Below are 24,650 nucleotides of genomic sequence, written 5' to 3' on the forward strand. Positions count from 1 at the left end.
AGGGTGGGGCAGGTCCTCTAGGTAGACGAAATAGATCGAGATCACCCACACATAAATTAGAGTCGTAGTAATTTACTCGCATAGTCGCCTTTTAACACAGTTCTGAGAGCATCAAAAAAAATAAAATCTGTGAGACCCTTCCTGCTAAAAGTCGATCTTCGAAACATGTTGGAATTTCTCTATATCCGGCACGAAGCTAGTCAGCAACGTGCTTTCAGATCTTTGACCGGCGCCCAAAACTTACGAAGCCAACTATATCTTCCAACTGTTTGAACATATCGGAAACATTTACGCGAGGACACGCCGCTACTGAGACGGATAACAAAAGATTGAACAAGAGCAGTCGGTCTCTGATGTGGCAAGGAGGAGAGGGAGGAAGGGGATAGACGCAGCGCGCTCTCTTCTCATCACAACCTAAGACCTCAAATATTGGTGTCGAGCGCCCGCTGAATTCTGTTGAAGCCGCTCTGCGTGATGAGCGCAGCTCAATTTCGTTGGGGTTCGTCGAGGCATCCACCCGAACAAAGATATGGAATCACGTCAGAAGAGGTAGGGGCAACCCCTGGCTAGGCGTATGACTTACATAGTGGTAGTCACTCCATACTTTGGCCAAGCATACTGTAGGAGGATGAGGACATAGAATAGACCAAACGACACATTCTTGGCCTTCCTTAGCCTTGTCGGGAACGCCGAAAGACATGGCCCAGGCCCGAGCTATTAGTTAGTATCAAGTCTTGCTTTCAGTAGTGCGGCAATGGGTAACCTCCGTGACATTCCTAGATCACGGAGTTGGCATCGTGTCAAAAGACCGTGCTCCTGTGTCAGGAGAATATAAACCTACATCACCACCCTCTCAATAACTCTCCCACATCAAATCCCTAACCCCAACGCCCAAATCCCTCCCGAGCGCCATCGCAGCCTCGTACGAAATTCCACACCTGAACGTCGGCGGGCCGTCTATCTTTTCTGGGGCCGATGCGCGGTGGAGGAAGCCCATGTTCGCGAGCTCCGAGATCTAGTCGATCAGGAAGACAGTCAGGTTCGTTCAAAGACGAGGACAAATGCGAAAGGTAGGTAATGGAACATGGTGGGATCGCAAGTGAGAATGAACGAGGGAATAAGGGAAAACGATGAATAAGGATGAACGTACGGCGCCGAGCACATGGACCCTCCCCAGTTCCAGCTCTGTGTACTCTCCAGATAGCGCTGATTCCAAGTCAGGGAGATCAGGCCTCGAATCCGCGTCATGTTCTTCGAGTAGGATGCCTAGTATAGCAAGCAGTCGATCGAGAGGGAAGACCATTGGGCCTAGCAGTCTTTGCGGTACCTGCTCACGCCCAACAACAAAATAAAATCGGCTCGGATCAGCAAACAGACGCAAAAAGACGAATGAACACGGCAAAAGAACGCAGCAAAAGAACGCACCTTCGCATTCCCAGCCTTCCCACCTACAGACTTCCTCGTCCCCCCTCCCTTCTTCCTCCCCTTCCTCCTCTCATCCCTCCCCCTCCCAAACATCCTCAAATCCGTCTTCGCAGGGTTCGTCGACGCCACAAACGCAGCCACCAGCACAAACTTCGACATCCTCGGAAGCCTACACACGCCCTCTTCCTCCGCCGCCTCTCCCGCCGCCTTCTCCTTCGCAGCATCAATCTCGCGTTCTCCTCGCTTCCGAGGACTATTGGGCGCGGAGGCCCGCCCCCCTCTATCTAGCGCGCCCCGCTCCGGTAGATTTTTTCGAGACCAGTCTAGCGCGTTGGTTAGGCGCGGGTAGAGGTCGTTGAGCGCGGCGGTGTATGAGGGTGAGAAATAGTGGATGAGACGCATGCGCGCGTTGTATGCTATCGTCTCCAGATCTCCTTCCTCTTCTCCCACTTCCTCATCTTCGTACGCTCCCACCTCGCAGTCATCAATTCCCGGCTCTGTAATATGCTCATTCACATGTCCGCGGGCTGCTCTAGCCTCCTCCCTCAGCTCCTCATACGCCTCTAACACCGGCTTGACGAACCCAGGCCATAGCGCAGCGGCTACGTAGGCCAGCTCGGAAGCGTCGTTTGTGTACATGAAGAGGACGCTGACGAGGGACGATATGAAGTCGCTCCAGAGAGGACGGAGGGAGGGAGAGTAGGGTGATGGGGTGGTGTTTTGGAGCAATGTCGATGAAGGGGTAGGGAAGGAAGAGGAGAGACGTTGGACGACGGCTGTCAAGACATTGTATGAATTTACGGATGGACAGATGATGACACAGACGGTCACGTACCCTGCGCAGTTGGCGCCAATACCACCATTCTGTACGGGTCGATCGCAGCGCCGAGAGGAGGCTTGATATCTTCCCATTGAACTTCAGATACGAAGAACGTCGTTATATCGAGTTTAGACTACAATAACGCACAATACCAAGACGCACTGGTCAGCGAAACGCAAAAAGCGAGCGAATCAAGACAACAGAATGCTCACCAACTCCGCTAATCTAGTCAACGGTACGATCATCTCCGGCATCGACTCCTTCAACCTCTCCGCTCTCTCTATCACCAAAAACATCCTCACCCCCCTTGCAGTCCGCCTCGTCTTATCATCCTCCTTTCCCTTCCCCTTCCCTTTTCCTTTTCCGTTCACCGTCTTGCCCTTGCCCTTCCCCCTCGTCGTCTTCCCACCTGCACCACTCTGGGCGTTAGCATTATCTACCTCTTCACCCATGAACCTCTCAATCTCCCGCCCCAAAGCCCTCAAGCCCTCCACGAACCCATCCACCCCATCATTATACCTCGTACCCGTCTCCAAATCCCCCTCCGCAACCCAATTCTCGCATCCGTCGGCCCATTTCGGTTCGTATTGAGCGAGTTGGTTGAGCGCTGTGTCGTAGAGGAGACGGGGCGTGAAGTGGGCTATGGCATTGAGGTGGGCGGAGCGGATGATTGGGACGTCGGCCGTCGAGCCTGGGTCTGGATCATTGCTTGACCCTTGTCCTGGGGCATTGTACGACGAGGTGGACGAGAGCTCACACAGCCCATCGAACATGCGCCGCAGGAGATCACAGGTCATCCGTGGATTATGCGCATCATGGACGTATATGAACGATGTTGGACTTTGGGATTCAGGGAGCGTGCAGAGTGTGAGGAGGCGGGAGATGAGGTGGGAGGATTCGGGGCCAGGGAAGGAGGTGGAGAGGGAATGGGTGAGGGTGGAGAGGTTGGTCATTGCGGTGGATGACCGGTTGGATGGGTGGGAGGGTTATAGGACACGGGGTGCGGAGGGTTATAGGACACGGGGTGCGGAGGGTTGGTGTGATGATGGGTGGATGGGACTCGAATCTAAACTTCGGAGACGGAAAAGAGGTGGAAATGAGACGAGTCAGCTTTGTACTGATGAATTCGGAGAAGAGGAAGAAATGTAACAATAAGGTGGAATTTGAAAGTTTGAACAGCTCGACACTATCTCCATCGTAAAGTTTCCGCAATGCAGGTACTTAGGAAAACTAGCCTCTCTAGCTGAATGCATAGCTAGACACTCAAGACCCAGAGCTCGTGGCCCATATTATCCCTGTACAACCACAATCGGCACAGGATGCCAATGCCAATGATCGTCATCGAGCAATCATACTCCAATACTCAACCACGGCCACTCTCCTGCACCGTGGGTATGGTATAAAAGTATCGATATCTAGGGTCACGATGCATAATGAGTAGTGCATGCATGTACTCGTTCGATGTGGTCTACGAGTCGCACGGTGGCTTAATATTATGGCCATGTTCGATAAAGACAACATCACGTCCCAGATGGCTAATCTCTCTTGCAGGAATTCCGTCCATAAAATCAGGGAGCGTCCCACAATAGCAACGACTACACGAAAATGGACTTACACGAACAAGAGTCGAACTCACCTGTGTTCTAGTCCCGGTCTCTTCAAAAGCCAAAAGATGGCAGAATCCACAGGGATATTAGAGTGTCGGGAAGTCTAAGACGATAGCCTAAGTATGTGGTTTCTAGGTTTGCGCCAAACGAAGTCCAAGCAGTAGTAACAAGCAAGCACCGGCACAGTGAGCCCTAGCAGAACCCAGCGATAAGTCGTGTAAGAGTTCTAATAGAGAGTCACTATCGTCGTAGTGCGAAGGCAACTTCCAGTTCAACTATGTTCCAAAAGTAAAGGACAGATTGGCGGACAAATCACCAACGGACCGTAGAGGATGGGTGCAAGATGCTCGAAGGTGGCGAAGACGCCGACTTCAAAGTCCGCTCGGACACGACACGCGCTTGTCACACATCAGGTGCTCTCGTCACACCGCGTTTGGCTTTCAGGGGTGTCACGAGGCTTTCCCTTTTCCTCCTCTCTTTCCGTTCGTGTGGTTTGTCTTGCTCGGCTTGCAAACCTTCGACGTTTGGACTTTGGCTGTGGGCTCTTGGGCTGTGTTTGATATTTTGTGTGCTGTGCTTTTGACTACCAGGAGTATTCTCTCGGCATAACAAATATTCGAGCTTCTGAATCGCCATCGAAGATGGTTGGAAGATGGCCCACTACCTTGTGCGTTGATGTCTTCTGCTCACCGAAGTTGGTCTTATCAGAGGCTTACTTCGTGAGGAAGCTGACTGCACAATGGCTATGCGCCTGCACAAAAATAAAACACGTCGCAATCAGGTGTGTTTATGATGCTTTACACGGTCGCTAGCCTTCGCTAGCGCTCTCATGTGTTTGGCTTGTTAGCGCTTCCCTTCAGTCACGCGAGCACTCAGTTTCGGTCCCAAGTATCTCAGCTCTTAAACGCACGCTGGGCCTTAGGCTACCCATGCTGACAGGCCACCAACCGGCCGGAACTTCTGTCCCATCCAGTCTCAGTTCGCGCTGTTCGACCACCTTGTGCTTACGCGTATGCAGGAACCCCTATTTTTGTTACTCCAGGCGGAGACGCCACTGCTCACGACTGGTGACCTCCTCCTGATTTTTAGAGTTTCCTATTGGCCTTGGTTAACCTCGATCTTGCTCGTCTAACTTTACTTCCGTGCCTCTATGATTCTCACGCTCAGGCTAAATGGACACAAGGAAGGCAGGATTTCGCACCGCCTGTACGCCTCCTTGCGCCATGATCTCAATGTTCTATCCTTCGTGGCCCTTCTATACGACATTCGCAACGCTCGTCGTCAATCTCGCTCCGACTCCCGTCAAAGAACGGACACAAAATGGAGGCATAAGCAGCGGCGACTTACAAAGAACGCTCCCATTCGCTCGTCACACGCCTCCATTTAGACATGTGCGCTTCCGGGTCGTTTGACCTGCATGATGACGTGGCTGTGTTGGGTTTTCGATCTTGGTGAGAAGTTGCTTGGGTTTATAAGACGTGGGTCTCCTTGGGTTGCGATTCTGCTCCCCCGCTTGTTCTCTGGACGCGAGAACGTACTCCAAACGCTCCCTCCCCCTCGCCGTCTACTCTGCTCTGCTACCAGTGTTCTGGACGATGGCGTACGAAAGCGTACCGATGCGGACTCTCCGGCTTGCCGCGCTTTTCATGTCGTTTGCATTTGGCGTGATTGGAGGGAGTGTGGGGTTGAACGCCTTGATCAAGTACGTTCGTCACATCGTGATGCGTCTGATCTCCTTGTCTAACATCCTTCTGAATTCGTAGATCGAATCAAGAGCACACGACAGTCAACAGAGCGGCTGCCGCTTTAAGCGCCACTATCACCATCGACGACAAGGGTTTGTTTTTGCCCAATTAGTATCACGCACCCTCCACCCATTTATTCACACGTTCATCCACAGACGTATTTGACTCCGGCATAGTCCTCACAACAGTCTGCGCCCTCATCGCCCTCCTCTCCCTCATCTACTTCCTCCTCACCCTCCTCTCCCGCCCCTCCTCCTCTTCCCATCCTACATCGACCCCTCCGCCCCTGGGCACCCGCACCCTCCCCCTCCAATCCCTCTCCCTCGCCTTCTGCGCCCTCTGGCTCTTCGCGACCCAGATCGCATTCACCGATTTCGTGGCGAATCGCGAGGCGGGGATCAGTGCGACAATTGGGGGGCAGCAGGTTCCGGAGAGCTTTTTGCAGGCTGCAGAGGCGCAGTTGGGGGTTACGGGGGTTTATAGGCGGATTCATTATCGTGAGTCTTCTGTTTCAAGAGTTTCGTTTCTTTGTGGCTATATTTGCACGTTTCGACGTTTGGGGGATTCTTTTTTCTTCTTCTTTTCAATCACTTGACCCTCATTCTGATATCCTCCATCCACAAAGTCCGCCTCCTCGCAATCCTCCCCTGGTTCGCCATCCTCTTCACATCCATAGCCGCCGTCATCCTCTTCCTCGCCTCCAGGCGCAGAGCCATTCCTTCTCGTGGCCTGGCTTCTAATTCTGCCGCGTCTGGAGTTGGGCAGAGGGAGGATAGGGAGGGGGTGGAGGAGGTTAGGGAGAGGGAGAAGGGAGGGGAGGATGAGAAGGGGAGGGTTTGATTTCGTGTGCGACGGATCGGCGAGGATGGGGGCAGCGGGCATCAATGGGGAGGAGGAAATCAAGGAGGATGAGAAGGGAAGGGTTCAGGAGGAGCGGGATGGAGGAGGACTTGGTAGGACGTGTGTGGGAGAAAGGAGGGAGTGAAGGAGTCGGTTTGTGTGTAGCGCTGGGATCATGAGAGGCAGGATAACGAGCAATACTAATTCTTTTTTAACGAATCGATGGTCTACGGTTTTCTTTCTGTACAGTACTACATGTTGTATCCGAGTCCATCACTAATGTACGATCCCCACTACGATGAATGTAATCACCATCGCTGCATCAAAGGCCACAACACGAACGAGAGTGGCGAACAGGTTGAAGTGGCCTGAATTTGCAACATCCGGATTGTGCGGCCCGCCCATTGTGGCACGTCCAAACTTTGACGTTCCCAGTTCTGCATTTTTCTCGATTTTCAGGGTATTTTTGATCTGTTACACTCGCACTTTATCGCTATGGCCCTCTCTCTATATCGAGCTCTGTCTCTGCTTTACGTCGTAACCAGAAACTAGGCGGAAATATTCGATGCACTGGCAGAAGGAGGAATTCTGAGGGATCCTCGTAACATTTCGTGCTTTGACCGCTGGCACCCAGCTGGCACCTTCCCTCCCCTACCCACAAGTGAACACCAACTCTACTGTTACCTCTGCGGTTTCCGTCTCCATCTCCGTCTACATATCCCAACCTGGTCTGCTATGCTATGCGTGTCCGAAATACGCAGTCCATCTCTTGGAGGTCCGCTCTGGTTCGCTTTCTCAAAGTCTCAACGCCGCGAATCGGAACGCCCAACCTTGAAAATCCAGTCGGCATTGAATATTGAAGGGCAAGGAGTTTTGCGTAGATGATACGTCTGAGAAGTCGATGAGGAGGAGCAAGAGGAAGAGGAAGAGAAAGAGGAGCAAATTGTAGAGACATACGACCATCCATCCACCGTACGCATGCTCGATTTCTTCAGACTGTCCTCTGATACCATAGTTCTGATGCTGACAAGCCTAATCAACAGCATACGGTAGATGCATAGCAGCTATAATCGCGCCCACACTGAGCATCAGCATTCACATCTACGTTACGACCGCTCGTGGCATCAGCGCCGCGAACGGCCATCACATAGGGCTACCGTCGTCGAAGAGCCTGTCTGCATCCACATCGAAGGGAATGGGTGTATCATGGGGAGGACACTTCCGAAAAAGTTGTGGACAGGAATAAGTAGGCTGTATAGAGAGATTGGCGCCATCCACAGTACGCATGTTGACTTGTCCTCCTCTGATACACTCAAGTCTCATTGACGGCAGATGTATAGAAGGAAATGGGAATGCTTAACCATGCTCACTGTAAACCTTCGTGTCGCTCCTCGCCTCAGAGATCTCGATGTCCCCATATCCTTGCCACATCCTCGCTCGCATCCTCACATCCTCACTGCCTTCCACACCCCGATCACGGACCCCTCATCGTCACGAATACTGCTGCTGGCCAACGGAGTGCAGAGGTCCTGAACGCGCAAGTAGACCAGACCGTGATGGATGACACGTAACGTAGGGACTCGTGAAGACGTGGTTATGGTCCGAGCGTGCAGGAGAGGACGGCGAACTTGGGTGAAGAAACAGGGGATTCACGGTGCTAGGAAGGCCGCAGCGAAAGTCAAAGTCACTGCTGACACTGCTGAGGGGACGGCGAAGACGTGCGAGGAGTGGATGCTGACGTCGAGATTCTGGCCAGGATAATCAAGAGATCCAGAATGGGAGACGCGGAAGGAGAGCGTGAATACCGATCTCGAGAGAGCGAAGAGGAGTGCGAGCGAGACCAGGAGGGGATGATTGGTATTGTCGATGCAAATAGGCCTCTAAGGAGAAGTTGGCAAAGCCAGCACAGGAAGCGGCGGGGATTTGGTCAGGACGAAAGGAGAAGGGGGGCCGCAGGGTATCAACGGTACTAAGGAGGCTAAAGCGAAGGTGAGATTTGCTCCTGTCGCTGCTGAGGGAACGGGGAGGACGTGTGAGCAGTGGATACTGACGTTGAATTTTTTGGCCAGAATCATAATGAGAATGGGACATGCGGAAGGAGAACGTGAATGTCCATCCTGTTCGCACCGAATCTACGCTATGGCCGCCCGTGGCCATGTCATATCTTGCCCAGAAATCTCCACGTCCCCTCTAACCTTGCCCCATCCTACCGCCAATCCTCACTGCCTTCCACACCAACCGCGAGTCCCTCATCATCATCACGAATACTGCTGCTGGCAGACGAAATGTGAGGCTTTCGAACATCCAGGTAGACCAGACCTTGATGGACTAAGGCACGTAGTGCAGGGGTTCGTGAAGGCATGTTGCCGGCCCGAGCTTGAGATTGAAGGAGGGGACGAAATTGGGGGGCAGAGGGAGGTAGGGTTCTCGCGTCCGCGAACTGATAAGATGCAGCAGGAGAGAAGGAGAGAGAAGAAAGAGCCGAAGGACATTGACGAGGCCAAGAAGGCCACAGCGAAGGTCAGAGTCACTCCTTCCACTGCTGAGGGAATGGCGAGGAGGTCTGAGGAGTGGATGCTGACGTTTTAATTATTGACTAGGATAATGAGGACAAAGCAGACGCAGATAGAGAGTGCGAATGCCGATCGTAGCGTCCAGGCAGCGACACCAGGAGGAAGAACGGGAGCGCCAGCGACATCGGGAGGGTTGTCAGTACGGAAACGTCTTCTAAGGAGAAGATGGCGAAGACAGAAAAGGAGGCAGTGACGATTTGGATAGGATGAAAGTCTGTGGTGGGAGGGTCTTACTTCGATCTCTGGTGCACGAACCAACGTTGATGTGATCTGGACGTTGACAGCGACGTGCATGTATGAACTGCGAAGAATAAGCTTGTACTTTACCAGACAATTTCGTCGCCCATACACCGTTGCAGTATCGTTAACCAGAATTTCGACATTATGCAAAATCCTGGGCCACATATCTTCGTCCCCATTCCCTTTGCCCTTCATATGATTCGTCGCCACTAATGACGATCTAGACTTCTACCAAGTTACCGACTTCTGCCGCCTGCATGTTGATCTTACTACGGCGTATTGCAGTCGCTGCCACAGAGGAATGTCACTGTCGGCGGGAGCAGAGGTCTGAGTAGGCCCTGGCCTGCCAGCGAGAGGATGTGTGGATGGTCGTCGATAAGAGAGGCGCGCCGGCAGATGTGTACAATGTCGCGAGACTCGGCGAGTCTCCCCGTGCATTGTCGACAGGGGAAATGAGTTAGCCGGACGCCTTTCGTCGGGTTCAACGAGAAAGGTGTGTGCGTGTGGTTCCCGAGTCATTTCCATCGACATCTCATCGATATCCCAAAAATACCCACGGTTAGCATGGATACGAATATTCGCCTCGAGTCAATTTCCGCAGGATAAATTCTCTCCTGAGTCATGGAGCGGACAGAAGACGTAATGTTTATCGACGAGGAAGACCGCGTAAGCCGTATCATCCTTTGGTTCGACTAAAAAGGAATGGCGCGGCCGGTCGCGTTGCCGCGTCAATGTGGTAGTGCCCAAAGGCGCGTCCCAAAACGGAAGGCGCACTCAACACTGCCTCCCCGAAATCTCGCCATTGCCAGCCTGATTCTCGACCGTACACGCTGCGCTCGGCACGCTGTGGTCCTAGCAACGGTGGAGTAGAAAGGCGCACAAAGGGGAGGAAAGGGCACAATCGCGCTGAGACCGTGCCATCCTGTGGACGCGTCGCGTTTGTTCTTCTGGGTGGGGCCCTTGACGCGTCTTTTTTTTACGGAAGCCGCATGATGCCTCCGCGATAACGCTGCCCACGTAAGCGAACGCGTATTCTTCCGCCGGTTTCGACCACGATATAAAAGACCAGGCGATCCAGGTCTGGTCGTCCCGTCCACCCTTCAGCTCTCTTCCACATTCCCACATCATACAACCCCGTCCCATACGCGAGGATCCCCTGCTTTACTGACTTCTTCTTGCATCGGCACACTTCAATATGAATTCAAGTTACTACTCCTCGCAACAATACATTGATTACACCAGAGCCTATGTTTGGGCCGAGAGTATCTTCGATTTCTCCGGTTGCGCGAACGGGAAGCCCTCGTGCGTTTGATATCTTTGATGTCCAGAGATTGTTTCTAACCATTTTACTTCGCAGTCAAAGGGCAACCCCCAGCCAAGTCATTGCAACCCCCAGCCAAGTCATCGCAGCCCCCGTCCAAGTCATCGCAACCCACAGCCAAGTCATCGCAACCCCCAGCCAAGTCATCGCAATCCCTGCCTCGATATCCTCTTCCCAGTGCGTGATCTTTCTTATTTCGGTCGTCGCGCATTTAGACTCATACCATCTCTCCTCATCAAGGAGCCCAAACTCACCAACGCCCGATACCTCCAGCCAAGCAGCGACGACACCGTACGTGTTTTCTTCTCCATGTTCCACCTTTCCTCTGGTCGCTCACTCCTCCCTTCTCATCAGACCATCCGCGGTGCCGGCGAATACTGCAGAGCTAAGCGGAGAGAGTATTAGTGTGCCTCAGCAGTGCGTTCTTCCCCCTTTCATTCGTGTCTTTATTCTGATGGTCATATCGTGTCACCTCTTTCAGTAGCAGTCCTTCCTCCCCAATTCTTTCGACGTCACCCGAATCGCGCGCCGGGCCCTCTCCCTCGCACGCACACACCTCCACCTCCACCTCCACCTCCACCTCCACCTCCACCTCCACCTCGAACAAAGAGAACATTTTACCACTGCAAAAAGATGCAGATGCCTCCTCTGTCTCAGAGCATCCAGGATTCACCATCCTCAGGGACCTGGAAGGACGGCTGCCTTGTTTCAAAATGGCGCGCCATCTATATGAGAAGGAGGAAAGGGAGGTACCATGTCAGTGGGGCTTACCGCTAGGCCAAGCCCATAATCACGGTATATCTACCGTCGCCAGCAAGGCCCTCGATCACCTTCAAATGGTTCATGGGCTGAACGCGCCATCACTTCATTGCCGTTTCCCAGGCTGTACGCATACAGGTACCCTCGAGCTATCTTCCCTCGGAAGACATTTTGAGGGTCCCCATCTTCACACAAAGGCGGTCTGCAAGCTCTGTGGAGGTGGGAAGTTAGCTCGCGAGGGAGGCGACCGAAATCGGAAGCATCTCGAGGCCCGCTGCCCTTTCACCGCGGCAGGGTCTGAGGATGCCCTGAAGAATAGGTTAAGAGGCATTATTCAACCCCTTCTTCCTCAAGGCCGCTCCATTTCCGACTATATTCCCGCCTCCGGGCTCCCACTCGCATCCTCCTCCTCCTTCAACCATCCAGTCGCCATGTCGTCCAATCTCCCACTCGCCTCTTCTTCTTCCTCTTCTTCTTCCTCTTCTATTCCTCGATCCTCCGGGGGAAACAAGCGTAAGTTGGATGACTCCTCTTCCGCCACATCCTCCGGCCCTCCTCCATTCGTCGCGCCCTCTCCGGAAAAGCGCAGGAGGTTGCGCAAGGACTGAGGTACTTGGAGTCCTCCGATCTTCAACTCGAATCTCGCCTGGCTCTGGGTCTTTTGGCGGTGTGTGGTCTGTGCTCGCTCTAGGTTCTGCCTGCTCCGTTTTCACCCTCGCTGGCCTCCTGTCCTTGCGGGCCACATTGTATATATACATGTCTTTTTTTTTCTCATATTTTCTATGCCTTTCTCATTGCCTTCGATCACATACCAATCGTATCTCCATCTGTACCCTCTCTGACGCTCGCAGCGAACCCTCTTGTACCCATTGATGCTCATCTCGTCCTGTATCCGTCTGCATTGTTATCATCCTGTACTCTCCATTGTCCCTTGTCTCCCGCCACTCACATGCTTTCTTAACACCGGCCAGTTTACCCCTTTTTTTCTGTTTTGTTTGGAATATACAATCACAATATAGTCTGGAATGTTGTCCTGCATCTTTCATGTGTCTGATGAATAAATCTCACGTACTACGTTCAGCGACCAAGTATCCGCCGACGCCGGCCAAGAGTCCGCTCGTCGTCACTTCAGCAAAGGCAGCTCTGAGCTTTGAGATTATACTCGCCACTCCTATCACTTGTATCTTGTTGGAGTGGTATAGCAGGCCGGATGAGAAACGCGAACGCTGGCGATACAGGCGCGATGCGACTACGAGCCCCAACAGATCTGACACTCTTCATCTTGAAAGAGCTCGTTCGTAGTTCGTTAATCGCAATGAAATCCACTCAAACGGAAAGGTTATATCGTACAAATACTGGCCAAGAAAACACTTGTACGTTCAAAACCTGGGTTGCACTTGAAAACGAACTATGCCCCTTCCGCCAGACACCTTGGAACTCCCTGCACCACCTTCCGAACCTCTCGTAGACCCTACCATACCCGGCCATCGACGCCCTCCTCTCATAATTCGTTGGATTAAAATGAGACAGGATAAGCGAGACGAGAGACCACAAGGCGCTCGTTCACTTCTCAGAGATATCTAGTTCGTACCTGCCACTCCGCCGCTCCATCTCTAGTTGGCTCCAGAATTAACGTGTTGGAGCGCGGAGTGCGCCCACACCCTCAGAGTCGGGCAGATGATACATCTGCGTCTTGAGAAAAGCCCTCGAAGTACGCCAGTAGAATCGAAGAATGGCTATCAACAGTTAGTACAGAGCTCTAAACGCCAGCCTACTCGCTAGACCTATCCCCGCTGAACCTCGTGAGCGTCGCGCTCGTCCTATAATAGGCAGGTCTGCGAAATCCGATATGCAGCCTAGCTCCATGGGACAGGGTGGCGATATACCGTAGAAGCTGTGGACAGTAATTAATATTGACGCTCTGACTCGACGGAAGGTAATACTCAAATACCGTCTTCAAGCGCTGTGCTCTTATTGCGGGTGTTCTAGAAAAGACAAAGACCCATATGTTCACGACGACGAAATATTTGAGGATGAGATGTAAGGGTCTGTTATTCTAGAGACTAAGATACGCACCTTTCCGGACCTCCGTCTCTCGTTACAGTAGCCAGTGGTACACCTGCATGTCGACGTGACACTTTATAAGATCGAGAGAGCTGACCGCGACCGATCATGTTCTTGTTGTCAAAGTTCGGTCCGAGAGCGTCCTCGTATGTAACTCAGATCTGGACCAAATCTGGATCAATATTTGAACCCGTCGGCTGCAAACGGAAGGACATGAATGAAATCTGCGATGAATGTCCACGGTCAGAGGAAATAATCATATCTGAGCGATAGATATGCACAGCAAAGGCTATTCTGACAGGACAACATACCGTTGAAAATGATCAGCAGAGACACAGGTCCTCGGAAGGCAGGATATCGCCAAAAGCGAGCAGACGGACGTCACGGACTTTTCAACGGTCAATGAAAGTGACACATTTCGGCTTGAGCCGTCTGGGATGAAGCAGCCGGTTCACCCCAGTGGGAGAATGTTAGCACACGAAATGTCCTGGGAAGATTTCATCAGGACCTCGAGGACCTCGGTAACTCTCCCTGATCACACCCACTCTTCTCAGTCTGTGACTAAATTGCCGCTGGTTACCAGGAGTGTCCCGGTGGGAGGATGATGCCGTGATCAATCAACAACGGTACGCACACACCTGCTTGCGGCAACCATGTATACTGAACCGGGTGCTCATCAGAGTATGGTGTTCCAAAGAATTCACCGGTGTCCGTGGTGATGCGTGCGATTGCGCTATCCGAAACCTCGAGCGCGAAAAGAACAAAGTGGACTGTGCCGCACCTACATGGTCTGACGTCGGTTCTGGAAGGTGTGTGAGCAAAAAAATCAGGAACTTGTCCACTTGGATCCACTTCGAATTCGGTCCAGGGAGGTGACGAGAGTATATACTAGTATGTAGCCGGAGTGCCTTCCAATGCGCGTGAACGCGTTACTTACAGTCCTTAATTGGTATATAGAGACCTGGGGTGCCTTCGAAGAGGTGCATATCGTCACTTGGACCAGTCGCTCCTCTTCGAAGTACTTCCCTCGGTAAATAAGCGTTTGAGCCGCTGTTTAGAGTCTTAGCTACAGTTCATGTCGGCCAGATGATGACCGTTACGCTGCGGAGATGCACAGGGATGCACTCTCACCATCCGAGTCTCAACAGCACGAGTGTGCTTCTAATCCAAAGGGCGTTACTTCGGGATATGGAGCAGCCTAGCATAGAAGCGCGTGCCTACAAATCACCGGGACGGTACTCATGCTCATGTTACCAGGAGCACAAGCCCGAGCCTTCCCTGACATAGCAGGTATCTACTACTCGGTAGTAAATAAACCAAGAAGACGGGGTTACCGGGTTGGCGCCGATAATGAACGGTCGTCCCAGGCGTCCGGAACAGTGAGATAATTAATGACTGCTTGCAGAACGGAGAGCGGAAGTCTGGCACACCTCACTTCGACTCCCTCTTCGCCACGAGAGAAAGTACGCGTAGGGCAAAATCAAGTCCGACCATACGCGTAGTGGTGTTATATTTACCGTACGTGGTGGCTCGAAACACATTCATCGTATTCCGTCACCTATAATATAGGGTGCCGGAGGAGCTCTGGAGCAGAGTACACGAATCCATTCGCAAGGAGGAAGGAGTTGGACAAACTTCACTGGTGTACTCGTGGTCCGGTCAGGAATCTGCAGCATTTACCAAAGAAGTATTGCTCACCCTCCGAAAGTATGTATGCTGTTCGTTCGAGCCGTCTATCGCCATACATGAGGCCTTACGATATCTCGCGTCGTTACTAAGATAGGGCTCATCGACGGTCCGCCTACCTCCGGTGTGGCACTGTATTGCGGGGTAATTCACTCTCGTGTTAATAACATTGACAAATTTCGTTTTCATGCTTTGTGTCCTTAGTGATTCTTGTTCAGAGATGTATTTAGAGAAACTCTGTGCGGCCAGAATTTACGAAATTCTTATTTTTGTGTCTCGAGTGAGCCTTCATTGAGAGAATTGTCCCCCAGCTTCATTAACCAAAGTAAAGGCCTGAGGTCAAAAATCCAAAAATCCATCCGCACAGAGTTGTTAATAATACGTCTCTGAAGGACATTTCTCAAATCATGCAAGCTCGAAAATAAATTTTGTCGATGTTATTAACTTTACAGTGATTCTCATCCAGACCGCCACACCGGAGGTAGGCGGACCGTCGATGAGCCCTATCTTAGCTGCTTTGGAGAGCTTCAGTCCAACTTGAAGGCAAGTCGAGCGTCTATAGATATATTTCTCCAAGTACATACCGTATCATGATTTTGATGCTTCCGCTATAGCGCATTCCTCCTGGCAATATTCGTTGAAACCTGTTGAAACACACAGCGCGTCGAGGAAAAATATGAACGCCGGATGTCCATGGACGTCCGCGTCTTGCGTCGAGGGAAAGTTGCCGGACCCGGTTCAGGGCCGTGGAAAAACAGGGCAAAACGCCGTAACGAGCCGTAAAATCAAATTTCCTGCACTAAGCGACGCGTTTTAGTAGCCGGGCGTTTCCTTCACCCATCGTCCTTTCTTGGTCCTCTGCTTCTACTACTAGTATTATACAAACACAAGAAACAGTTGCCGAAACAGACAGGACCCGCATTAGGATTGGAATTGACACCCCACCTTTATTTTTGTTGACATTGCTTCACATGATGAAACAACGTTATAATACTCCCAAGGCAGGGAATCAAGATCCTCAGTCGCCGAAAGCAAGGGATCCACCGGGACCCATTCACGTACACATTTCCTTCTCTCGGCGTTCTTTCCGACTTATCTCACTCACAATTAGCGCCAAACTCTTTTCTGGGCGTCGACGCCATCGAGACGGGAGGTTGAGACTCGCACCGAGACGGTGCGAAGTTAAAGCCTCCTCAGGTCAACATGGCACAGGCTCGTGCTGGATTGGAAGCGCAGATCTCCTTCTTGACAAGTTGAGTCGGCTAGAATAATGGCGAGGACGCGAGGTATATATGGCCCGTCATTGAGACCTGCCTGCGCCTCCTTCCCATCTCCGTCCTGTCCTCGGGAATCGGTTTGCGCACCTTCCCCACCGTGCCCCTCGTTGATCAGTATCTCTTGGTCACCGTCTTTATTCTGTCTCCATCTTGAGTTGATTTAGAGCGGGGAGACGTCTTAAGCGCGACTGAGCTCTAGTCATAATCCAGGATTTTTCTTATTCGTCTGGACCGTAGTCTCCTGCAACACTCTCATCCATTCTTGTCCACACACATACCATGGCAGATCCATATATTTTTGCTGCCTCTTCATCGTCATTTCCCTGGATCAAACTATCTCTTCTCTTACTATTGACGACGGGCACGAGCATCTCCATGTCTCCACCACAACCCCGCGCGCTGAGCCAGAACACGACGACGAAGCGAACATTATTCGACAAGCTAGTCCGACGGATGACATGGCTCGTCAAGGTATGTATATCTGCTTTCTGTCTCTTCATCGTCATGCGGCTTGTCAGAGCTTGTCAGACTCTCCGAAACGATGATGGTCACTGACAAGGCCTATTTTTACGATAGGTCGCGACATGGATTGTGGCAGCCATAGATCTGATCACGACTTTGTACGCCGTCTTTGATCCGAAGGCGTTTCTGCCTTCGACACCGAGCGCCACACATCCCAACGCCACATCAATACACTCCATTGCGCTTCCTACCTTGATTTGTCCACATCCATCTTCTCCAGTCCTTATTCCTCTCTCATTCTCTACTACCTCACATTCCGACTCTCTCGATCATGCCCTAACCCACCCATCACCTCTCTTCCTACTCTCCGTCCTCTCTGTGACCCTCGGCGCTCTTCTCCGCAAATACTGCTATGACACTCTCGGCCGTTACTTCACATTCGAAGTCTCCATCCTCCCCGACCACAATCTAATCACCACTGGACCATACGCATGGGTCCGCCATCCCTCCTATACCGGGATGTACGCTGCCCTACTCGGAGTACTTGGAGCGTTAGGGAGCAGAGGAAGTTGGGTGAGGGAGTGCGGCGTTGTGCCCCCATTATCCTCGTCGTTACGTGGGTGGTCATGGATGGGCCCTACAGACCCGACTGGAGATGGAGTGACGAGGGGAGGCACAGGGACGGAGATGGCTTGGGCGCTGTTCGCATGGTTCTTCGTATGCGTGTTCATTGCGAACATAGGGTACGGACTATGGAGTATGGCGAGGAGGGTGAGGATAGAAGACGAAGCGCTGAGGCGGAGGTTCGGGAAGGAGTGGGAGGTCTATGCTAAGAAGGTGAGATGGGGAATGTTTCCGGGCGTGTTCTGAGCGTCCAAACGCTGGCACGTCGGTTCGGTACTCGACGGAGGAAGGTTGTTGGCGATGTTACATGTTTTGAAGGGATAGTAAGGGCGGCTCGCTAGGACGTTACACAATACGACAGTAGATGTATTTACATACCTATGGACTTTCGAAGGCACACTCCCCGCACTTACGATAAATTCGGCCGATAACTCCATGTTTCGCATAATCCAGTAACAATCACTAGTGTTGCATGCATGATCATGACATGGTTCCGTTGTGGCGTTAGGGGATGATACTCATCCCTGTCGTCCCCGGATCCTTAGCGCTTGCAAGTTTTCCGGGAAGGAATGTTCCCATTTTACACCCTCCGGTCTTTATGCGCGCTCTGATGGCGTCAATTCCTTGTAAACGTCTGGCATCCAGCACGCATGGTCAATTCCTCCATCAGGATTTCTGACATCGCGCCAGCTTGTCTCTATACGTAACGCCGACTTCCCCTTCAGTGCATGTTTTTTTAGTTCTCAATTTAGTGTTATCTTGGCTGGAAATAAGCCCGTGAGGAGAGGCTCCTTGACCCCATTTCCGACTGGTGGTGGGAGACTAACGAGTCCGTCAGGATTGCTAGCACTTTACACCATTGTTACTTGAAACGTTCAAATCGGATGTAGGGTCACTATCGGAGAACGCGCAGATATTCTCGTCTAAATCCTTTAGAGCGGTAGCGCGTATGTATGAGAACTTGGAGACGAGACAGAACAACGATGCATCTATGAAAGATTCACACAAGCAGGGACGAACACGAAGTGAGAAGGTGAGGTGAGCGTTGGACGGAAACGATCGCTGGCAACAACAGGTTTCGCGGGCGCAGGTCGGTCAGGTTCGAAAGGCCAAGGGGATCTGATCAGTATTGACCTCAGTGCAGGCTGAACTACCCGAGGTAACGCTATCGATTCCTTTCGATTACCACCTCTCCTCTCATGCCGATCTTCCCATAATCATCTAGCTGTGCTTATGGTCAATAGATGCCCGGAATAATCGCCCATCTAACCTTCATCCTATACGTCTCCCACTCCTTGCCAAAATTCTTCTTCAACTCCGCATCCTCTGAACCGACCCTTACCCACATACTCCAGAGCGCGTAGACCGTGTTCAGCGAATAGAACACTGCCCATACCCACCCGAGAACGTCATACCAACGAGTGGCGAGGGAATCTCCGGGCCATGTAAGAAGTCGACATTCGCGCGCCCACGAACCAGGTGCGGAGATCGTGACGACGAGGCCTATGAGACAGAGGTACATGCCACTAGATCCAGAGAGAATCGTGAGCTTTACCACTGGAATATGAGGATACTATGAAAGGATCGGACTCACGTATAGCTCGGATGCCGCACCCATGCATACGGTCCGTCCTGGATAAGCTCATGCTTCGGCAGAATGCTCCTCTCGAAGGTAAACAAACGGCCAAGGGCATCATAGCATTTCTTCCTTATGACGCCACCCATAATAGCACTGAGAACGCCGACTAGGAACCGTACTCGTGGTGTGGTCAGAGATGCGACGGACGCTGGACGATGACGGCAGAGTTGGGCAGCGGGCGAGTCGGGCGCATAGATGAGGGAAGACGTGGCGAGTATATCGGCAATTGCGAAGAACCATGCTGTGGTCTGAGTCATGTCAAGTTACGATAGGTTCAGTATGGCGAAGGATCTTCAGGTGCAGGCACTCACTTTTGTGAGTAACGTCATCTTGCGAACGAGCCTGTCGAACATAGTTACCGATGTCTTCGATACATGACCCGGTGGTGCTGGAGGTTGTGGGGCAGAAGAGGAGACATGAACGGATGCCGCAAAGGAAAGTAGCAGACCGGTCTTCAACCAAGGAAAATCTGCGACGGACATCACTGGGGGAGGCTTATCGAGTTATGGAGCGAAAGGTACCTTGTCGAAATGCGACCCGCATCGTCTTCTCCCGTGCTACTTATACTCAGCCTCATAACAGGGCTAACCGTAGGGGTAGGCGATAACAAGGTAATATCGACCTCGGCAACCTACGTGAATCATGGCCTGAGATCGGTAGTGCACTTGAGAGACCGATACATGCCCGAGTCTCTTGATGTGTCCACCGCCGGGTGGAAGACTCATCCGCATTCATGGGATCTACAAGTCCGTGGGAGCGAATCGACCACTCTGAGGTCCCCTAATGTATACTTGGTAGCCTCACAGAAACTAGCGTATATACTCCCGTCCACATCGTGTTTCAGACTTTGTCTTCTTCTGATCATGAGGGCATAGAGGAACTGCCAGCGATACCAGGGAAGATCAATCGCGACAACCGCTGCCCCTTTCCCCGGATCGTTCACGACATCTCGTTGTAAAAAGTCCGAGAGGCATACATCCCTCGGGAAACTAGAGACTTGAGCGTTCGATCGGACATCATGAGAGAAAGGACTAATATGCCGATTGGTGTGAAACGATGCGGGAATCAGCACGGACATGAGTAATACGAGCCTTTCAAACTTTTTTCTTGCCACAGTCAGCGTTACGAGCAATGTACACCGGCTTGTGTTCGATCGAGGTGTTTAGAAGGAACTCACAGTGCAGCATACCACACCACATCAGGCCCTGCAGGAGACTAGAAGACAGTTCAACTTGTTCGCCTCCTATGACAAGACGACAAAGATATTCGCGAGATCTTGAAGCGAACTCACTTATGACATTGCCTCGACGAATTCTGTGCTCTGAAAAGCCACAGCCAAATAAAGTCCTCAACTAAACCACGTAGTCCAGTTGTTACCCACTCCCTGTATCAAGTTGGCGATCTGTCGAGCAACGATCCTGTCGGATTGTTCAGATGGGTGCAGCTCGTCGAACCTGACGAACCATGTCTGGATGAGCGTAGAGCGTGAAAGATAGAAAGAAGAGATTATATCGGGTCGTACCAGGCAAAGCTGTCTGCGTCAGTTCCGTTTGCAATGGTGCAGTTGCCTGTGGCTGAAGTGCTTTCGAACTCTTGGAAGATGCACGAGCGGACGGCACCCGTGGTGTTGAGAGGCGCTGTCCCGTTCAGGTACGAGGAAGGGTTATTCAAGATGTCGTTGAACAAGCCGTGCGAGTCAAACAAGCCTGCAATCGATGAACAAACGGTCAATGTACTGTTGCCTCGTCGTAAGATGGAGAATTACCAATGTGAGCATTGGGAAGGGTGGGCGCCAGTGTTTTCAGCATAAACTTGGCAATCTCGTTACCGGAGCCCGTCAACTCGCGCATGAAGAGACTCCATTCCGTTGTATTGCGTTCCTGCGTCCAATAGCGATTGGGGTACGAGTCGTTGGAGTACAAGATGGTTCGCTCCAGTGGTACCATCTAAATCAAGCCATAAGTGTGAGAAGATGTATGTCTCACGCGAAAAGAGGTATACTCACATTTTGGAACAGGAAGTTTCGTGCCCCACCATCATACATCGTCTTCACCCACTCGACCGCACATGCCACGGTATCCACTACCGTCGCCTCCCCGGTTTGAGCTCCTGTGAGAAGCTGACCGACGTCATTTGTGCCAATCCATTGCGTGAACAGGGTGCTATTCGCATCGCCTGTGATGTTTCCTGCTGCCAGCGCGTCGAGGTACTCCGGTATCTGGTTCTGCACTACAGCCGGGAAGGCGGACCTAGGCGTCAAGTTTTGATCGCAAACAGCACCAGCCTGAGCGAAGGCGAAGAGTGTAAGATTTGCGTAGTCTGCGAGGTAAATAGGCCAAGGAGCTCCACCGTCGAAGACGTTGACGATGTCGGTATATGAATCGCCAAAGGTAACCAAGTTTTGGATGGCATTCGGTGGGATACCCTTCGCCAGCGCGTTGGGGAGCGAAGCAAGTAGATATGCTGCAGCGAGCTCAGACATGAACCACATCATTGCGAGAGGCTAACGTGAGGTTATAGGTGGTGTTCAGAAACAGAATCCTTACCCCTATGAAATGCTATGGTCGAGATTCGAAGCGGACCGAGGGCAGCCCGGCGCTGTGCTGATCAGATGCACGGAAACTTGGGAAAGGAGAACATGGGATAGGGATTGTGACCACAGGCACAGTCTCGTGTCGCATAAAGGCTAACGAGACATAACGGGATCAATTTAGGCTTGAACGTTTTAGATGAAGAGAACAATGCCACTCACGTGTGCTGGACAATCTGAGTGCACCCGGTCTGCAGCATGCGCTTCCCGTGGAAGACGAACGAGGCAGTATTGTCAAAAGCATATGTACTCTACCAACGCCAGACTTCAGATAGAGCAGAGATGCACAAGGGGCCCAGGTGTGTACGCGGGATGAACTTGAAACAGTGAACGGAAACGTTTGGGCATCATCCGATTCATCGTGGGGTCCAGAAGCCTGAATTCCGAGAAACGCTCGAGGAATTTATGTTTTCAGTCGGAGATTGAATATTCTTACGCTCGTGTTTAGTCGCGTAACTACTTGCTGCTCAAGTTTAGAACAAAATCGTCGAGGGAAATGACAGTAAGATGATTATAGCCAAACAATATACACTTGCTACATATTTGTATGGAGAATGAACGACACGTCTTTTTTTCCCTTGCTCATACGACGTACCTTCTGACGACCCCTCCATCTCCCGACATCCATACCTCGCGTCCTCCGCTCGCTGTTCCAATAACTCGCACGCATCTCACAGTTTCGACATCCCCAAAAACGAATTCCTTCTCCACCTTGACCTTTGTGTTTTCCAAAACGAAAATCGAGCACATGTACGGCAGGCCGTCCTCTGTGCCTACAACCACGTCCAGTCGCTGATGATTCTCATCTCCACTCGACGACGGTACCATCGGAAGAAAAGCAATTGCTTCCACACTGGCCCCGTTACGTCGCCACTCAATCACGCACTCTCCTTCAACCTTCGCACCATCCACGGATGGCTCTAGGAGAGCGACCCGCCACAACCTCATCAATCCGCCCGCATCCCCACTGACGACCCACCTGCCGCTCGCATGCACCGCTAGCGCGGTCACGGCCTTTGAACTTCCGGCATTGCCACTGCCCGATGTACCTGGAGGGGCCAGCGAGCAAATAGATTTCCGTAGCTGTGGATCGTGGCCTTCGACGGTCCCGTCCGAGAGACCCGCCCATATCAAGGCCCTCAACCGGCTGGTACCCGCCTGATTCTGTTCAACTTCTTGCGGAGAAGTTCCACTCGTATGAAGGTCAATGGCGGCGGCAAGAGCATTTATGCTCTTGAATCCGCCTGAGCCCCACACGCCTAGCTGGTGATCTTGGCCGCCACTGAGTGACCAGAGACGAAGTGTGCCATCTTTCGCGACCGAGAGAAAGTCTGGTTCCGCTACAGTCGGCTGAGCTGGTTCTGTTTGGCGCGAAGAAGACGTAGACGGAGAAGTTTGGATGGGTATGATAGAGTTGACACCCTTTGTATGACCCCTCCACAATCGTGTCGACTTCAGATCTTTTGTCTTCACTGTCTTCAGGTCCGTCGAGAACGCAGAATCGATGATAGAGGCTTTTATTGGTGAAACGTGAACGCTGAAGTCCATCCCGGATGACACGAGGACAGGAGAGTGAGCGCGTGAGCTTGTGTTGATGGACGCGATTCGGACATCAGTAACGCCAGCCTTGTGTATTCGGCCCGAGAAGACCGGAGTAATTGGGGTTTCGCTTGGTTCAGAAAATCGTGGTTCAGAAGAGGATAGCGTTGATGCTGATGGAAGTGTGTAAACAGCAAGAGTGCCATCGGCGCGACCTGTTGCCAGAAGACCCGGGGTGTTTTGTGGCGTATGCCCGTTGGATGAGGTCGAGGAATGTGCAGAGAGCGAGAGAGCAAAAGAAGAAATTTGATGCAGCTATGAGGGCATATCATGGAGTTGGAGCAGGTATGGGAAAGTAAGTGAAGTGTTACACGCCACAAGAGAGAGAGAGAGAGAGAGAGAGAGAGAGAGAGAACAGAAGTATAACTCACATATTGGGCATCCGAGTGCACAGGATCGACGTATGTCTCTTTCGGGAAGACAAATGTGACATCGTCAATCTCAAGTTGTTGACATTCTCCTTTATAATCGAACTAAGCAGCATCATGTATGAGTACCACTGGCAGCTCTGACGCCACATAACTGAATTGCAGGATACGAAACGGATACACACCTCATCAACCCTTTCCAGTCTCACACCTTCTTTCCCCTCAAAGTTGATCTTCGCCCGATCTTCGTCATCAAGAGAAAGTTTGATCTTCCCATGGACGGAGGGCTCGCCTTGTATGTAACACGAGAGCCAGACATGTTCAGAGGGTATAATGGCGTGATAGATTTCCGAGGCGATGCTAGGGAGAGTGTGCTGAATTGTCGCGATAGGTAAGACAATAGGCTTGTGTGATGAAACAGTCATTTTTGCTTGGAATGATTTCCGAAACAGCTCTGCGACTGTGAGTGAACAGGAGTGACACAGAACGCGTGACGTACGTCGAGGCGATTAGAGTGCAAATCCAGGGTTGTTTGCACATGTTAGGATCAGAAGGCGTCAAATTAGCCAACACGATATTTTCAGTTCTTGCTCTTCGCTGCTACCCTCACTTTCTACCCGGTTTCTGCCTCGCTCACCAAAAACTTCTTGTAGCATCATAAACCAACCGCTAGTGAGCTAATCGCTCTCCGAAAGTAACTTATGGCCCACCAAAGGCTTGGAGTGCTGCGAGACGCTCGAGCTGCAGAAGCCCGGCTTGCCGTTTCTTCGTGGCTGCCTGCGTGTATACTGGCGGTCTCCTCACTTTCAGACCAAAAATATCTACGCACCTGCGGAAATTGCATACCAATGAAGACCCTGTCCTTATGAGCGTCGAACTGTCACTGTCATACTTCGATCGCTTCAGTCCACGGGCGACAAGGTGGTTTTCATTCGAGAGCGTGACAGCCTTTCGTCTCTGTCGAATATGAAGTGCTAATACCAATAGCTCGACTCCGTTCCTACTGCGGCT

At 51.8% G+C, this 24,650-nt stretch overlaps 8 protein-coding genes across 8 annotated transcripts; 4 read left to right on the forward strand and 4 right to left on the reverse strand.

Annotated features, from left to right (window-relative positions):
• Positions 1–499: 499 nt before the first annotated feature.
• STEHIDRAFT_148595 (uncharacterized protein) lies at positions 500–2,683 on the reverse strand. The gene is made up of 6 exons (XM_007306875.1): positions 2,458–2,683; positions 2,261–2,378; positions 1,426–2,201; positions 1,151–1,327; positions 842–1,015; positions 500–776 (listed from the first exon to the last, which is right to left on the reverse strand). Exons 1-5 carry the CDS (start codon positions 2,539–2,541, stop codon positions 854–856), a joined length of 1,317 nt encoding a protein of 438 aa, XP_007306937.1. The 5' UTR covers positions 2,542–2,683; the 3' UTR covers positions 500–776; positions 842–853.
• Positions 2,684–5,010: 2,327 nt separating this feature from the next.
• Positions 5,011–6,765, forward strand: STEHIDRAFT_100777 (uncharacterized protein). The gene is made up of 4 exons (XM_007306876.1): positions 5,011–5,554; positions 5,616–5,689; positions 5,753–6,094; positions 6,223–6,765. Exons 1-4 carry the CDS (start codon positions 5,448–5,450, stop codon positions 6,435–6,437), a joined length of 738 nt encoding a protein of 245 aa, XP_007306938.1. The 5' UTR covers positions 5,011–5,447; the 3' UTR covers positions 6,438–6,765.
• Positions 6,766–7,134: 369 nt separating this feature from the next.
• On the forward strand, positions 7,135–9,155 carry STEHIDRAFT_123382 (uncharacterized protein). Its single transcript, XM_007306877.1, has 5 exons — positions 7,135–7,409; positions 7,481–7,716; positions 7,770–8,426; positions 8,507–8,957; positions 9,038–9,155. The coding sequence occupies exons 4-5, from the start codon at positions 8,514–8,516 to the stop codon at positions 9,086–9,088; spliced, it is 495 nt and encodes a 164-aa protein (XP_007306939.1). The 5' UTR covers positions 7,135–7,409; positions 7,481–7,716; positions 7,770–8,426; positions 8,507–8,513; the 3' UTR covers positions 9,089–9,155.
• Positions 9,156–10,445: 1,290 nt separating this feature from the next.
• On the forward strand, positions 10,446–12,632 carry STEHIDRAFT_113054 (uncharacterized protein; the record flags this gene model as incomplete). Its single annotated transcript, XM_007306878.1, has 6 exons — positions 10,446–10,552; positions 10,608–10,748; positions 10,812–10,862; positions 10,926–10,988; positions 11,053–11,843; positions 12,412–12,632. 6 exons carry the CDS (start codon positions 10,446–10,448, stop codon positions 12,630–12,632), a joined length of 1,374 nt encoding a protein of 457 aa, XP_007306940.1.
• Positions 12,633–17,167: 4,535 nt separating this feature from the next.
• On the forward strand, positions 17,168–17,689 carry STEHIDRAFT_61912 (ICMT-domain-containing protein; the record flags this gene model as incomplete). The annotated part of the gene is made up of 2 exons (XM_007306698.1): positions 17,168–17,520; positions 17,596–17,689. Coding segments are annotated over 2 exons (447 nt in total), but the record flags the coding sequence as incomplete, so codon positions are not given.
• Positions 17,690–18,680: 991 nt separating this feature from the next.
• On the reverse strand, positions 18,681–19,339 carry STEHIDRAFT_61972 (uncharacterized protein; the record flags this gene model as incomplete). The annotated part of the gene is made up of 2 exons (XM_007306701.1): positions 18,681–18,969; positions 19,038–19,339. The coding sequence occupies 2 exons, from the start codon at positions 19,337–19,339 to the stop codon at positions 18,681–18,683; spliced, it is 591 nt and encodes a 196-aa protein (XP_007306763.1).
• Positions 19,340–20,430: 1,091 nt separating this feature from the next.
• STEHIDRAFT_100779 (GDSL lipase/acylhydrolase) lies at positions 20,431–21,564 on the reverse strand (the record flags this gene model as incomplete). Its single annotated transcript, XM_007306879.1, has 4 exons — positions 20,431–20,536; positions 20,605–20,788; positions 20,848–21,028; positions 21,088–21,564. The coding sequence occupies 4 exons, from the start codon at positions 21,562–21,564 to the stop codon at positions 20,431–20,433; spliced, it is 948 nt and encodes a 315-aa protein (XP_007306941.1).
• A 599-nt stretch (positions 21,565–22,163) lies between these two features.
• Positions 22,164–24,120, reverse strand: STEHIDRAFT_123383 (WD40 repeat-like protein). Its single transcript, XM_007306880.1, has 3 exons — positions 23,825–24,120; positions 23,643–23,744; positions 22,164–23,526 (listed from the first exon to the last, which is right to left on the reverse strand). The coding sequence occupies exons 1-3, from the start codon at positions 24,062–24,064 to the stop codon at positions 22,255–22,257; spliced, it is 1,614 nt and encodes a 537-aa protein (XP_007306942.1). The 5' UTR covers positions 24,065–24,120; the 3' UTR covers positions 22,164–22,254.
• Between the last annotated feature and the right edge of the window lie 530 nt (positions 24,121–24,650).

The sequence above is a fragment of the Stereum hirsutum genome (assembly GCF_000264905.1).
Source record: "Stereum hirsutum FP-91666 SS1 unplaced genomic scaffold STEHIscaffold_12, whole genome shotgun sequence".
Taxonomy (NCBI): Eukaryota; Fungi; Basidiomycota; class Agaricomycetes; order Russulales; family Stereaceae; genus Stereum; species Stereum hirsutum.

Excerpts from the sequence above, each read along its gene's own strand:
- STEHIDRAFT_123383 (XM_007306880.1), bottom strand. The coding sequence starts at position 24,064 with ATGACTGTTTCATCACACAAGCCTATTGTCTTACCTATCGCGACAATT. Across the intron at positions 23,745-23,824 it reads GACTGGAAAGGGTTGATGAG|TTCGATTATAAAGGAGAATG; the intron begins GTGTGTATCCGT and ends GATGCTGCTTAG. Across the intron at positions 23,527-23,642 it reads TGCACTCGGATGCCCAATAT|CTGCATCAAATTTCTTCTTT; the intron begins GTGAGTTATACT and ends ATGCCCTCATAG.
- STEHIDRAFT_100777 (XM_007306876.1), top strand. The coding sequence starts at position 5,448 with ATGGCGTACGAAAGCGTACCGATGCGGACTCTCCGGCTTGCCGCGCTT. Across the intron at positions 5,690-5,752 it reads TATCACCATCGACGACAAGG|ACGTATTTGACTCCGGCATA; the intron begins GTTTGTTTTTGC and ends GTTCATCCACAG. Across the intron at positions 6,095-6,222 it reads TTATAGGCGGATTCATTATC|TCCGCCTCCTCGCAATCCTC; the intron begins GTGAGTCTTCTG and ends CCATCCACAAAG.
- STEHIDRAFT_148595 (XM_007306875.1), bottom strand. The coding sequence starts at position 2,541 with ATGTTTTTGGTGATAGAGAGAGCGGAGAGGTTGAAGGAGTCGATGCCG. Across the intron at positions 2,202-2,260 it reads ATTGGCGCCAACTGCGCAGG|CCGTCGTCCAACGTCTCTCC; the intron begins GTACGTGACCGT and ends ATGTCTTGACAG. Across the intron at positions 1,328-1,425 it reads GGAAGGCTGGGAATGCGAAG|GTACCGCAAAGACTGCTAGG; the intron begins GTGCGTTCTTTT and ends GGGCGTGAGCAG.
- STEHIDRAFT_123382 (XM_007306877.1), top strand. The coding sequence starts at position 8,514 with ATGAGAATGGGACATGCGGAAGGAGAACGTGAATGTCCATCCTGTTCG. Across the intron at positions 8,958-9,037 it reads CCAAGAAGGCCACAGCGAAG|GATAATGAGGACAAAGCAGA; the intron begins GTCAGAGTCACT and ends ATTATTGACTAG.